This window comes from Marmota monax, unplaced genomic scaffold (assembly GCF_021218885.2).
Source record: "Marmota monax isolate L192 unplaced genomic scaffold, Marmota_monax_Labrador192_F-V1.1 WCK01_AAM20220418_F8-fsc00043, whole genome shotgun sequence".
In the NCBI taxonomy this organism is placed as follows: Eukaryota; Metazoa; Chordata; class Mammalia; order Rodentia; family Sciuridae; genus Marmota; species Marmota monax.
In genome coordinates, this window is record NW_026691982.1 from 12527541 (window position 1) to 12542422 (window position 14882).

The 14882-nt window shown below is 35.7% G+C and overlaps 1 protein-coding gene across 4 annotated transcripts in view; it reads right to left on the reverse strand.

Moving 5' to 3' along the window:
* Positions 1 to 342: 342 nt before the first annotated feature.
* The window catches only part of Sacs (sacsin molecular chaperone), a 90804-nt gene continuing 76264 nt past the window's right edge, over positions 343 to 14882 (reverse strand). For all 4 annotated transcript variants that reach the window (XM_058580708.1, XM_058580713.1, XM_058580705.1 and 1 more), the window contains one exon: positions 343 to 13218. In XM_058580708.1, coding sequence (XP_058436691.1) covers positions 1664 to 13218 — 11555 coding nt within the window. In that variant the 3' untranslated portion in view covers positions 343 to 1663. The remainder of the gene's footprint in view (positions 13219 to 14882) is intronic.

Here is a 14882-nt window from a genome sequence, read left to right on the forward strand (position 1 = left end):
GAACTATCAATTCAAACTCTACCTAAAGGAGACCCATATTTGATGTGTCTGTTTTCAAATACATTTATATAACATACATATCAAATAATCTTACTCCCTAAAAAGCTGAAGTAAATTCCACTCTTAACTACATCAGTGAGCACCTCATAAACATAATATATACCATACACTCCTTATTCAACTAACCATGAAAAAGAAACCTAATTCCAACATAAAAACACAGAACAATCCTATTCCAGTATTCCAATAAATGCACATAAATATGCATATCACAACTTAATAAGGAAGAAATTAAGTTTAATTGCCAATGAACTATTTTTCAAGAAATACCAGTTACAATGATTTCATATGTACATTTGCTTTATTAAAATTATGGCACTTACTATTAACAGCAGAAATAATTACATGATTTCACATCCAAAAGCAACACAATCATAGAGGTGCAAACATTCCTTATTACCAATAAAAGTAAAAAAGTTTTAACATGGTCTGTAAGCCCTTAATTGCATAAAATATTATGTTTAGCATCATTTACAGCCAGTACATTTATATAAACTATTATTTTCTTTCATTAACATTCTGCAAACAAAATATGTTAAAGTAAATAAGTAGGACATCTGAACATCATGAAAATTAAAAGTCAGTTTTGAATCATTCATGAAGAAAATGCAAGCTAATAATTCCTCTTTTATAAGCTACTAGTATCATCATGATTTTAATTTTTAACTTAAAATAAAAAATTTCAATAAGTGCCATATTGAAAGACAAAGAGGTTTGTTTTTTTAAATTGCAGCACCTTTAGACAACAAAAGATTGCATCCTGTTCAACCACACTATATAAATTATGACATCTGTGGAAAATACGTACACACAAACATAAAGCAAATGTTCTAACCACTGATAAATGTCATTTGGTAAGCAGTTTCAGAAACAATATTTAACATCATGTAATGAGAACTGCCACCACTTGGAGTTTTCCATATGTTATCTTCATGAAATAGGAAGCCTGTAAACATAAGGTGTAAAAAAAAAATTAAAATAAAGATGTAAAGTGCACTCAGTGCACTCTAAATACTATCTTCATACTCTTACTCAAGTAATATTCAGGATTAAAATACTGTACCATTTTAAACATACTGAGTACTTAAGATGTAAAATTGCAACAAATTCATAATCAGATCCAGCTGATAAGAATAATGCATCCAAGAATATCCATTTAAAACTGATAAACTTCAAAAGACTTAATTCCCCTTTTATGTTCAAACCAAAGATATGTCCAGTGTTTCATTAGCTCCTTCAAAAATACCATGTTTAAAAACAAAATTGATTTCATCCTAACCAGAGACATATAGACTCATTATCTAACAACTTGCTAAGCTTTGGTTATATAAAGTGCAGTTCAATAATGTGCCATCCCAGTCATTCAAATACTTCTAGCAATTTTGGGGTTGACAACCATCTTCAAAATGATTTTCTTTTAGATTCAGTTAAACTTCTCTATAGGTATTCATACTAATAACTCCAAAATTCTTCCAGAACAATCTGCAATGTGCTTCACAATTCCTAGATAACTGTCAATGAAGCTTAACGAAGTACAGCAATTCATATTTGTGCTACAACACATTCAAGATCTGGCTCTGCTTTATTTTTTCTTTAAATACTTTCACACTTTTTGTTGTATAAAATTTTCAAGTTTTATTATGATACAGGCAGTACATTCCATCACCCTCATGGCAACCTCAGAAGTGAACCTGTCATTTGGGATCTGTGGGAAAGGAAGCAAATCAGGATACCTTGTTTTTAAACTGTCTACACCGTAAGCTTCCAACGTGTGAACATCATTTGTCAGTCCTTCAAGTTGCTGACTATATTCTTCTATTTTTTGTGCAAGTGCAGTTGGTTTTACATCTTTATCGGACTTTCCCCTCACTGCATAGTCAGCTGCAATCAAAGCTAACTTCGTGGAAAGGTAACATTTAAAGCACACCCATTCATTGGCATTTTTATGAAGGTCATTCCTGGCAGCTGAGAAATTTGCTCTGGCTTGTCTTAACCATCTCCGTGCTTCAACAGGATTGCCAACTGACTTGAAAGTGGGAGGAACAAAGAACCTTTGAGAATAAGTCTGCCCAGTCGAAGGAGGGCATTTTTCTTTATTTTGTTGTTGCCGCTCAGATTTATGGCTTGTTGCTTCTTGATTCCATGAAGTATAAAATCTCTGAAATGAGTATTTGTCTGATTGAAATCGAGATGCTGAGGTTGGAAATGTTCTTCTGGAAGCTCTGTCTGCATTTTGATCTAGAAAAGCCTGTTTTTCTAATCTGTTGATTTCATTCTGCAGATGTTTAAAAACTTCATTAGCAATGTCATGATTCTCTGGATTTTTGTCAGGGTGCCACTTCAAATACAACCGCCTAATAATCTTTTTTCGTTCTGATTCTGGAAGCTTCCAAGCTTGCTCTACCACTGATGTCACTTCTTTTAAGATTTCGGGTAAAGAATTAACCTTAAGCTTTTTGGGGGAGTGGTGTTTTGAGGATGAAGTCTTGTGACTTTCTTTACCAGAGAATAGAGGAGGAATGCTCCGCAGACCAGGGGCGAGGAACTCTGTGGGGCTGGTTGGTGTAGAAGGAGCACTGTCTCTACTTTGAGAGCTTTCATCAGGCCTCGAAAACTTATACAGATCAAGTGAACTAACTATTTTATATTCACTATAACCGATATCAATCTGATATATCTTGCCTAGAAAACTAGAATTGTCAGCATCTTCTCTTTCAACTTCCTGTACAATAATTGCATATGTATACGTTGGCTGGTATGACCCATAGATGTCACCACCTTCAGCATCCACAAGGTACCCAACATATTCTCCTGGATAAAACACATTCATTGGATCCATAAGCAGAGTATAATGAATTTCAGCAGGTATTGGCGTGCCGGGCATTGGAAGTTCCAGTTTTGATGGCTCTGAAGAGTCATATTTCACTCCTAAACTATCAAGTTTCTCACTAATCCTATAAATATCATTGCATCCCAGCATAGCAATCAAATATGAAGTGTCAGAAATCAAATTGTCAGTTGCTGATTTCAGTGTCATTGCTAATGCTAATAGGAAATTAATATCTTTACTGTCTGAATGTTGGATGTAAAGCAGGATGACTGCATTACCAAACCTCTTCAGAAAAGCAAAAGTTTCACTTCTGCTATGGGGAATGGGATTAAAACCTTTAACTCTTAATGTTGTTTGAAGCTTTTCAAAACAGGACACTTTTAAGCCTTCTCTTAAGGCTTTGCAAAGTCTTATGGCTTTTTCTTCATTGGCCAGGAAAGCATTATCATTTTCATGCTTCATAATCCTAATCAATCCTGTAATGAACTGTTCAGAAGACAAGAGTAACTGCAGTCTTCCCTGAAGAGAACACAATGCTCCAAACTGACACACTTTGGGAGTCTCTTCATCTAACTGTTCTTCAAGGATACTGCTCAAAAGCCGAGGTCTAAGTTTTTGCGGAAAGAGCATTATCAACTTGGTATGAAATCCATGATCCTTCCCTAAGTAGCACTGGCTAAGGTCAACCAACATTTGCACACCAATATTCCCTTGGATTCTACTTTTATAATGGGGTGCATCATCGAACACTAAGATGCTTGACTTTACCAACCTACCATCCTGGCTTGGAAGATAAAGTGAAAGATCTCGAACATTCTCTAGATCACTCCTCACCTTGACAGAATCATTTTGCAGACTCTTGAACAAACCAGAAACTACTCTCTTAACTGTACGCATTTCATTAGGATCTAATTGTTTTCCTTCAGAATTTTTGAATATGCGGCTCAACACTTCAACATATTGCTTAGTTGAAATAATATCTTCAGTACCTAAGTGCTTGAACAACTGATGAAATGTGCCAAGCTCTAAAGGTAGTTTGTACAAATAAGGTTTAAAATCAGATTCATATTCCAGGTTTATCACTACCTCCTCAGGCTTCAGAAGTTTCCAACCATCTTCTACCATCACAAAAGCAACTCCCCGGAGTTGAAAACGGAACTCCCTTTTTTCTGCACTGAGAAATTCATATATGCTCCTTAAAACCTTTGCTCTAGTTTTTACCATTTCTTCATCTAAAGTTGTTATGTTGCATATATTTCTGCAATTATTAATGACCTTATCAAGAGGGGGATCCAGGTTAACATTAAGCATATTTAAAACTTGTTCAAGCTGTTCTTGTGGACCAAGGTCACTACCTTCTTGCTCTTTGATACTCAAGGGTGTGGCTTTCTCTGGAAGAATAGGGCAAGATGTCCATAGCAGCTGGAGCACATCACACTGTTTGAATTTTGGATTTACCTGTGCTCCATTGAACTTGATAAGAGGAAGTGTTCCATTTACCTCTTGGTATTGAGGATGAAATCGAATGTACTCAGCTGGGGCCCTCTCAGGACATAAGAAAGGTATTAAAGACAGTTCTTTCAGAAAATTTCCAGATAATAAATCCATTCGTTCTTGGAATATATGATGCAGAAGGATATCAACTGTATTTTGCAATGTTTCTTTAGACCAGTTTTCTGTGTTAGCTCTCACACTAATTTCCTTAGCAAATTGTAACAATTGCTGCTGAGAAAGTATGTATTTCAGCCCAATATTTCTTAAGAACTCCACCCAGGATGTCATAAATGCAATTTGATTTTTAGGTTTTATAAGCTGTTCCAGTTTTTTAAAGAAATCCTTAGGAATAAACAGTTTTTCAGGAAGCATAACTTCAAAAACTCTCACAGTTCTATCATAAAAATGTTTGGCTTGCTTTAGTCGACTGTTAGCATCATGGATGATCAATAAACTTTCTAGTTTTTCAAAAAGTTGTTCCTTAATCTCTGATAATTCCTCAATACTAGATAATCTATTCTTAAGATAGATTAAGTGCTCTAATTTTGCATCATAAGAGAGATTTTCAATCTTGGGTAAAAGATGTTTCAAATATACCTCAAGGTCATCTACAGGCACACAACCAAGCACTTCATACAGCTCTTTTAAATGAACTTTTTCTTCAAGAAATGCAGAAGATGATGATTGTGTCCATTTTTCCACTTCAGCTGAAGGAATGCTTTTTGTAAGTACATAGCATGTTCCAAATTTGCCAATGCTCATGTAGCGGCCACTGATGGATTTGTAACATGGAAGAGACTTTAAAATTTTTATGTCATCTTGGGACATCAAGTGACTCAAATTACAGTTGAAATACATTAGAAGGGCTTCAAAATCACTTTCTACCAATTTTTCAGTTCTAAATGTTGAAGTCTGGACCATGTAATGTACAGCTTTCAAAATGCTTGTGGGGCTCTCTATGTTTGCTGTGTGACAAGACAAAAGAGGAACAAATGTACTCTCTTTGGAACAGATTTTGTTCAAAGCAAGCTGGATACAGCCAGCTTTCATTAGAGCATGAAAAACTTTATCACTCTGGGCATTTGGAAAAACAGCAATATGCATAAGGCTTAGAGGAAGCAGAACATCTCCTTCAGGAACCACAAGCTGATTGGCTGAAACAGTAAACTTTGTTCCTGGAAGCAATGCCCAGTCTTTGAGAGTATCAGCAACGATATCAAATGTTGGTTTTGTTTCTTCTTGATCTTCTTTCACACTTACAGATTCACTGATAAAATGCCATGCATTCTTAAGCCAAGACTCACTTGCAAAATTGTCTTTCCACTTTGTACAATTTTTGGTCTTATATTCACGAGGCAACACAGATGATAACAAATCAGCAAAGCTGGAAATGTCAAACACTTTTGCAACTTTACAGTTCAATAAAATACTACTATATTTCAAATACAGTGTATTCATAAACAAGTCTTTGCGCGATGGGATCAATTCATGGTATGTTGTTAGAAACTTGGCTCGTTTTGCATCAAAAGTTTGCAAAACACTGTCCAGTGTAATGAGAAGGGGCAATCCTTCAACTTCAATCTCATTTTCTTCTGCATCCTTAAAACAATAATCAACTAAAAGTTTTAAACTGTGAAAAAGTTTCAGATTTGTCTGCTGAAGACGACAAGGCAGCTTCCCAATATGGCAGTTAGTATCAGGAGAGGAGAACGTCATTAAAAAAGACCTAACATCAGCAGGAGTCACATAACTAACAGGGATATCTGCATCTATAAGGCAGTGGTAAAGATTGGCAGTTTCATCACAGTTATACACCAAGTTGAAACCTATTTCCAAAAGTAGGTGTTTCAGTCTATAGACATTCTCTGCTACTGTTTTGCGTGTTGTAATATTATAATCTGCATTTTTAAGGTGTTGTAATTCATCCTGTAGTAAATTGTCAAAAAATGGTCTAGTTTTGTTTGAAGAAGACATATTAATCCAAGTAATTATGACTGCTGAGTGCAAATCAGAACCATCAATATTTGGTGCCCGGACAACAGGTAAAAGACGTTTCATGTCTTCATGAATGCAGCTATAAAGCGCTTTCACTAGGCAATACAAATCTGGCTGTAGATCAAGCCTGTTGACTGGGAAAAATGATAAAAACTTCTTCAAAGTGTCCTTTACAACATGAATGGGTGTGTTTTGCAAAACTGATAATGTTGGGTCAGAACCGGGGAAGTACCGTTTTTTCAATTGGATTAATAATTCAACATATGCAGGAGCTATTAATGCAGTCATTAAGCTGTTATTCCAGTCACTTCGGACACCAACGCCATTATCATCACGCCACAGGTTTCTTCTGGCTGAATCGAGTGCAAAGTGGCCATTCACATGAAATGGCAACCCTGTCTCCAGTGAGAGGGGTAGAAAACAGAAGGCCCTGTGAGGTTTTTTATAGTTGTGAGTAATACAGGCAGCCACTCCACCTCGTGGGAAGAGAGTAATATCTTGGTTCTTGTGTGCTGATATAACACTCTTAGATACTTTGTCCATACTTGAAAAACCTGACCTATTACATATTAGCCATGTGGTAAGATTTCCTTCAGAATCCTCAGTATCCATAGTATATGTTATCTGTTGAACTGGTATGTCTTTGAGTTGTCTCTTTTTAGTAACACTATCAATTACAGATGCATGAAACTGTTTTCTTTTCAATCTGTCTCCATCAGTGATTTTGCCCTTTACTGAATACAGCACATTTAGAGCTCCTGTAGCTTTATCTATTTCACAAATAGAAATTTTTTCCATGTGATTAAGAAACATTAGAAGTTCTGCCCCATCTGAGCGTAATTTGTCCAAAAGATTCTGGACCATTCTGTCTGATGATGGAACTGAGGAAATTTCTGAAACTTTTGCCATTTCTGCATTACGAAGAGGAAATCTAAACATTGTGCAATTATCCAACTTAAAGTGGGTTCCCAAATAAAGGTCAAGAACATCTGAGAACTGTGTCCTAAAATCTGCATCCAAATCTCTAAACATGCGTCCAGGACTAACAGATGTGGCTCCTGGTGCATATCGGGCATGAGGATCAAAAATACACAGGATGTCATTGCCAGAAATAAAAGAAGGGCAGTCTGTAATATGATACACAGAATTGAATCCTATACCATACTGTCCAGTTTTGCAAGGATTTCCTTCTTTGGTACCTTTTCCAAGATTTTGAATTCCTCTAACATCATCTTCTGTAAAAGGCTGGTTGTTGTACACACAAAGTGCTGGCCCTTGCAATGGGGCCCACTTATCATCAAATATTCTATCAACTGGATGCTGTCTAGGATCAAACACAAAACAGATTTCTGTGGCCTTAGCATCATCAGCATTTTGAAGAAGCTCTTTCAACATTTCCTTTTCTGAAGGATAAGCATTAAGGATGCTCTTAATTCTGCTGGTCAATTTTTCTTTCTGCCCAAATTCTGTGCCAAGTGTTGTAAAACAAATGTTGGATGCATATCTTTCTAATGCTTTATGTCTCTTTGGTATTGCTCCTAGTTTTACAGCTACCTCCCTTGGTATATCAGCATGGCAATATTTTACAGTGGTATCCTTTACTTTTATCCAGGGACAATCATTGTAGCATAAGGACTTAGCAGGGAGAAGCATAAGATTAGTATCTGGCAACAATATTTTACCATAATTTTTCTCACAAAACTCTTGTTTCTTTTCTCTAATGAGACTCCATATTCCTTCACTGATTATGCGTCGGCAAAGCTGAAAATTCTCTTCTGTTATTTGTTTATTTTCTCTTTCTCGGTCAATGGATTCCAAAACTAGGGCAAAATCTTCAACCATAAATGACTGCCTCACACCCACACTTTCAAACAGTTCACGAAAATTATTTTTATATTTATTAGGTAACTGATAAAGGTATGGTGCTGCTTCAAAATTCAAATGAAAAGAAACTTTTTCTGAGTCAACATATGCATTTTCAACTAGGATGAAGCTAAAAGACTTTAATTTTTCAGTAATTGATACCTTAGTTATTTCACTTTGCATCATTGCTTCATGAAGGTATTTGTAGCAAGCATTGGTGATATTTTCCTGGTACAATGTAATTCCATCATCAACTGATTTTGCAACTTCTTTCAATTGGTTTATAACCACATCAACTGTTGGTTTTTTTAGTAATCCCAAAAACTCCTTAACAGCCAATGACATTGAACCACAACCTCTAAAGGAATGAGAATTTTCATTTAGAATTGGCTGCAAAAGACAGACTATATCTTGATGTTCAGCTGTATAAAGCTCAGTTGCTGCAAACATTTTTTCAGGCTTAAAACTGTTACCTTTCCATTCCAAAGAAAAACCTGCTGGTTTTGTTAGAAATGGAAGGAAGGGGATTGTTTGATATTTTGCAGCAAAATCCTTTGCTCTAGGATCCCTTATCTTTAGCTTCTCATCAATAAGACTTAATAAGATACTACTTCTTAGACAAGCAGCAACATGATCCCTTTTATTAATTTCAGCTACTGACTCTGCACGTTCCAGCATGTCATCCCATAAAATATCATCTTTTGCCATACCTAACTGAACTAGTTTAATCAAAATAATAGGATTAAGGTAATCCTGAGTAGAACCATAAGGGAACCGTCCATCTTTAGTATCAAATAACTTAGCAACACGTCCTTCAGGATGGATTAATCTAGATGGCAAGACCAAAGGATGCCCCTCCAAGGAACAAGGAATACATGGAGTAACACGAAGAATTCCTGAGAACTCATCAACTTTTTCATTTAGAACAAAATTCATTAAGGGATCTCTAAGTTCTGCTTCAATTTCTTGAATATTTGGAAAAAACACTTCTGAAAAAAACTGTTTCTCTGAAAATGTATTTTCAAGCAGTATCTGTTTGCAGCCAGCTTCTTCAAATCCTAATTTTACTGAAGAAGGAAGTTCAACAGCACAAAGGTTTTTGGATCCAGTCTTTTTGAGGTATTTCAGAAATATCTTGAAGGCTGCTGGACCAACATCTTTTCTTTTAAGTATAGAGTCATCTAGAAATCTCACATTCTTCATGGAAACCCAAGTAGATCCATCAGAGAAGACTCTGGTCATATCCTTTCCTTTTCCATGAGCTATATCTTCATAAAACCCTTGACAAATTACAGAAAAGTCATCATGAACTAAATCAGGATCAGGCCATGTTGCATAGTAAGTATAATCAGTTAGTTCCCCACTAGTGGCCAGGTCCCGTAAGACACTGAGAGCCTGTAAGTAAGCTTTCACAATAACGTGTCTCATGAACGTGGTATTCCATCGTCCCTTTGTATCTGTCTTCCAGATTTCCTTTCTATTTGAAGTAACAGCAAAACACCCATTGATGTGAACTGGTAAGCCTGTTTTTATTCGTAAAGGTAAATAGCAAAACACTTCTCCAATGTGTGGTTTCACAGTCCACTTCTGGTCTTGAGTTTCACACAGCAGAATTCCTACTGCCCCACAAGGAACCAGCCCCAGTCGTCTTCCACTTTCATTCAGGGAAAATTTGAGAGCCTCTCCTGTATCCATGCAGGTGCATATAAGCCATGTGGTAGAATCTACTGTTTTTTGTGGCAACTCATCTGATGGTTTTTTTGACTGGCCAGACTTGGCCATTTCAAAGAGAGCAGCTGGGTCATCATCTGGACCTCTAAAGAGTGGTGACTGCAAATCAGCAATCCTTCTGAACACATGGTGAAATTCTTCAACTGTGATCTGAAGAATGCAAGATGACTTTGGTGCATCTGTGGGAAGCTTTCTACTACTGCTGCTACAAGTCTTCATGAGTTTAGCAGCTTCCTTTAAAACACTTAAAACAGGTGCATTCAATGCTTTGGAAGAGCAGGACTTTTTTTTAATTATTATTGTATCTTGTGCTAAGCTAGGATTGGTTTCCTCAATCTTTAAGTATTTCAAATACATAGAATTTACACTCTGAGTAAAAATGATAAGTCTATGTCCACAGAGACTAAATTCATCCACAAGAGAGTAAATATCTGCTGTATTGTAGCAGGTACTACTTACTTCACTCACTTTTGCCTCCTGTTGAGTTCTAAAGGACAATCGGAAAAGAGTTCCATTGTAGCTATAAGGTGCTTCTACCGTCAAAGGTAACTGACAGCCAAATACATCTATAAATGGTTTGAACTGATTAGGAAATTTCCTAAGTCTTTTCTGTTGTTTACTCCAATTAATCTTGATCCCAGGATTAGATTTATCTTTAATGTGTTTACTAATATGATTTATGTTTGGATCAAACATTATCATGAATTCTCGACTCATAATAATGGGAATATCAGTGAGATGGTATACAGAATTAAATCCAAGACCAAATTTTCCAACTTTGTCAACTTCTCCCCTTTTTAAAGATTCTCCTAACCTAGTTATGTTCACAAAATCTGAATCTGAGAATTCAGAATTATTGAATGACCACAAAGCAGGCCCATGGCAAACTGCCATTCCTGGGTCTAGAAGATTCTCTCTTATGTCCATATTTCTTCTCATATCAATCATGAAACTGCATTCTGTTGCATTTGCATCATCAGCATTTTGAAGTAATTCCTTAAAAATATCTGACACAGAAGGGTACTCTTCCAGAATATTTTTAATTCTTACAGTGAGTGGTTCTCTTTGTCCTGACTGCTCAAATCCCATGTTTTCAGGATTGATCAGTCTTGTACTAAGGCATGGAACTTTTAGCCATTCTGCAGTTTTCATGGGTATGTCCTCGTGCACCAAAATGATTGGTTCCACTGAATCTTCTAATAAGTCATTGAGGTCATCAACTTTGATGTCACAGTAACAGCATTCATGAATTGGTTTCATGATAAGTTTAGAAGGATTTTTGCTGTGATGTATAGGAACTGGTGTATTGGGACTTGCTGGGATCTGATTGCTATACAGCCATCTGATAATACTCAATATAAGTTGAAGATTTTGTTTGCTTTCTTGTTCACTGAGATCCTGATCACTTTTGAGATACACCTTCTGAATGACCATGGAAATATGATCTGATGTCAATTCCTCTATTGAACCACAGACCTTAAAGAGTTGGTGAAATTTTGCCATGGTTTTAGGCACATTATGTAAATACGGCTGAAGGTCCAGATCATGGATTGGTTTGATCACAGCTTGGGCAAGAGGACAAAATTTTTTGCCAGTCCAAACCCATGGAAACTTTAAGGCCTTAAAAGATTCTTTCCCTTCATTCAAATGATCATGCATGAATCCATAAATTTCAAGCAAAATGTGTTGGAACTGATAGTAGTCTTCATCACTAAAGGTTTTTGAAGTATACCAGTCAACAACAATTTTGAAGTGTTTTAAGACAGCACTGATGCTAGGCTTTGTAAAAATACCTAATGCTTTTTCCAAGTTTACATGGATACTTTCAACAAGAGGAAGTGATGAGCCCACTAGAGTCGCATGGGCCACATCGCACATATCGGGTGGTACACAAAGATTACAGAGATCTCCTTTCCAGACTAAAGAACCTGGATAATTTGGAGGCCTTTCCTTGCAGGCTGGAACCCATTTTATTTTCTTCAATGTCATCTTTCCTTCAGAAGATTGCAAGAGTGTATGATTCTTATTTAAAACCAGTAACAGTGTTTTGGCTTTCTTCAGAACATCCTGATCTGGACAAGAACTGACCTGTAAGGATTCAATTTTTTTTGCTACTTGCACAACATCTTTCTCATTGAGACTGGCTTCATTTTTTAAACCAATCTGTCTCAAAGAGTGAAGAATATCTGGTGAGGTAAAAACTGAGGGTGGGAAACAGGTTTCTTCTTCATTATAAAAGAGATCTTTAAGTATTTCTATATCAGGATCGAAGAGTTCACTTGCTGATACCATCCGTTCCTGTGAAATCTGAATGAATTTTAATGGCATTAACCAATCAAGCACATTTGGATTCTCATTTTTAAGAGAGGACAGATTTTCAAGGATCCATAACATCAGGTGTGTTACTTCTTCATGTGAATAAAATGCATTTTCCATATCTCTTAAAACAAGCTTTAAGCAGCTAGTAGTCTTTAATTTCTCTATCTTCAACATGTTTGCCAAGCGAATGGTAGCTTCATCACTACTGTCTATTACTGAAATAGAAAGTCGCAAATCTGGTGGAAGTTTGGCAGTATGGTGTAAGACCTTACAACCTTTCAATTTTGTATAAGAGGAAATTCCCTGATCAGATGAGTGGTTAATTCGTTTGAATATTGTCAGTTCTTGAATTATTCTTTTCTCCTTTTCACTAGTATCAGTTAAACTAGCCAAAAATTTCCTCAGAGCATCTTTGTGTGTAGGAAGAAGAGAAGCTATTTGATTACATAATTTCTGCATTGGCATCTTTTCCATTATCTGCAAAACTGCACTTGGTAATGGTGAATGAATGTATTTTTTAATGAGTGGATGTTGTATAGCGGCATCTAATTTTTTCAAAACAATCCCTCCAAGTTTTTGTACAATGTCTGCTAAAAATTCTGGAAGCTGTGCTTCCGTTTCATCATCTAAAATAACTAAAGATGGAATCCTGAGTCTGATGAGTTCTACACACATCTGACCTTCATCTAGTGTAGTTCTTGGGATAAGTGGCATTTCATCAAATAAAGTCAAATCCTCTGAAAAATGTATATAGAGATTCTTCCAAACCACCTTAAGCCATGAAACAGATGGGTGATTTCTGTCTTCACTGAATGGATACCACTGAACGATCAACTCTCTGCCGGGCCAGAATGTATTCATTACTTCTTTAATAAGACGTGCAAATCGCTCTGGATTTAGAAGCTGCAGTTGAGTACATGGCCTTCCTGTAAATCATACACAGAAATATCATAAATACACATAATTCTATTGTAATAGCCTTCTATTATCACAGGTAAGAAAGTACTAGAAAATTACAGGAGTTTTAAGTAGATGTGAAAATTCAGTACACCTGGGGTAATTTTTAAATAATAATGATAGAGAATTTATGTATGAATCCATATTTAGAATAGCCTTTGGTAGAAATAATTCCCTCTAGAAAATTCATATTTTAAGAAAAAATATAAAACACATTAAATGTGTTTTTAAAAGTATCCTATGATGTTCTACAAATGGAATCCCCAAGTGGAAATATCTTTTTATGTTACTTCATGTTCCCTCATGAAGGAGCCACATGGCTATGTGGGATAGAGAGAAGGATGTGAAGTCAGAGCCTGACTATTCATCTCAGTGACTAACATTTTCTGAAGCACAGGCAACAGTGAGACTTACATAGTTTCCTTTCAACCACTAACCAGACATGTAATTTAGATATTAATTATTCTTTCCAGAATTTGAAAAACTCTCATCTGGTAAAACAATAAGGATGAGGATCTTAGTATAAAGACTGTTCTATATATATGCCAAATACACAACATAGTCACAACTTTTTCAGCACTACTTATTATTTATAAAGTGTGTTCTAAAGAGCCCTGGAATTTTGCAAAAACGCTTCAGGGGCCAGGAAAGTGAGAAAGTGGAATGGATGTGCAATAAAGGCAGGGGTTGTCTCCCACCAGAACAATTTTACTTCTGTAAGTTCATGAACTAGGAGAGAAATAATGTTTTTTTTGGTGGTGAGGGTGGGGTGTTGATTTTAACCACTGGTCTAAAAATTCATGTTTTCTTTCTAAGTGCATTTTGTGTTTCAGAATATTTATAGTATTTATATCAGTAGGAACACAATGGAAAAAAATAACACTACATACCTAGAGGTATCTAGTTGCCCACAGAGACAATAAAAAGAATCTTAAATTCAATTTTGTAGAAACCAATATTTAGTTTCTCCCTGTATATATGACTTCTAGACCCTTAAAAAAGCAATTTTGGAAAACATTGTAAAAGGGAGTATACCTCAGGCCCTTGGTAATTTTTTAAACCATTATTTCTTAAGCAAGGAAGAATACCTTTCTTTCAAATGCTTAACACAGCAGGAAAATGGCCTTATCTTCTACCAAACATTATCTGTCAGGTTACAATAAGACATTTCAAAATTACTTTCACAGAAATTTAAATAAGGGCACACTTTTGCTACTTCAGGAGAGTGACAATACCCAGATTCAGAATATTTTCATTTTCTATACTGTATGATTTAGGGTCATTTAAGTAGAAATATTTTAAAAATTATAAGACCTTGAGAGCAATCTAACCAGTACAGCTTCTTTGATCTATTAACCCCATTAAAATATAATTTTCAATAATGTTCTTAAAATATGGTTATGGGGTATCTAAATTATAATATAAGTAAAGCATGGATATAATACTTCAGATATAAAAAAGTTAAAAAATCAGAACACTCAGAACAAAAAATTAAATATGCACCACTTTATGTTCTATGTTAATTGCCATAAGACATGCATCCTGAAGATATCCTACTGAATATCCTGGCATGAAATGTGGCAACTTATAGATACCTACCTTCAGGAAAATTGCCTGATATTAATATGTAAAT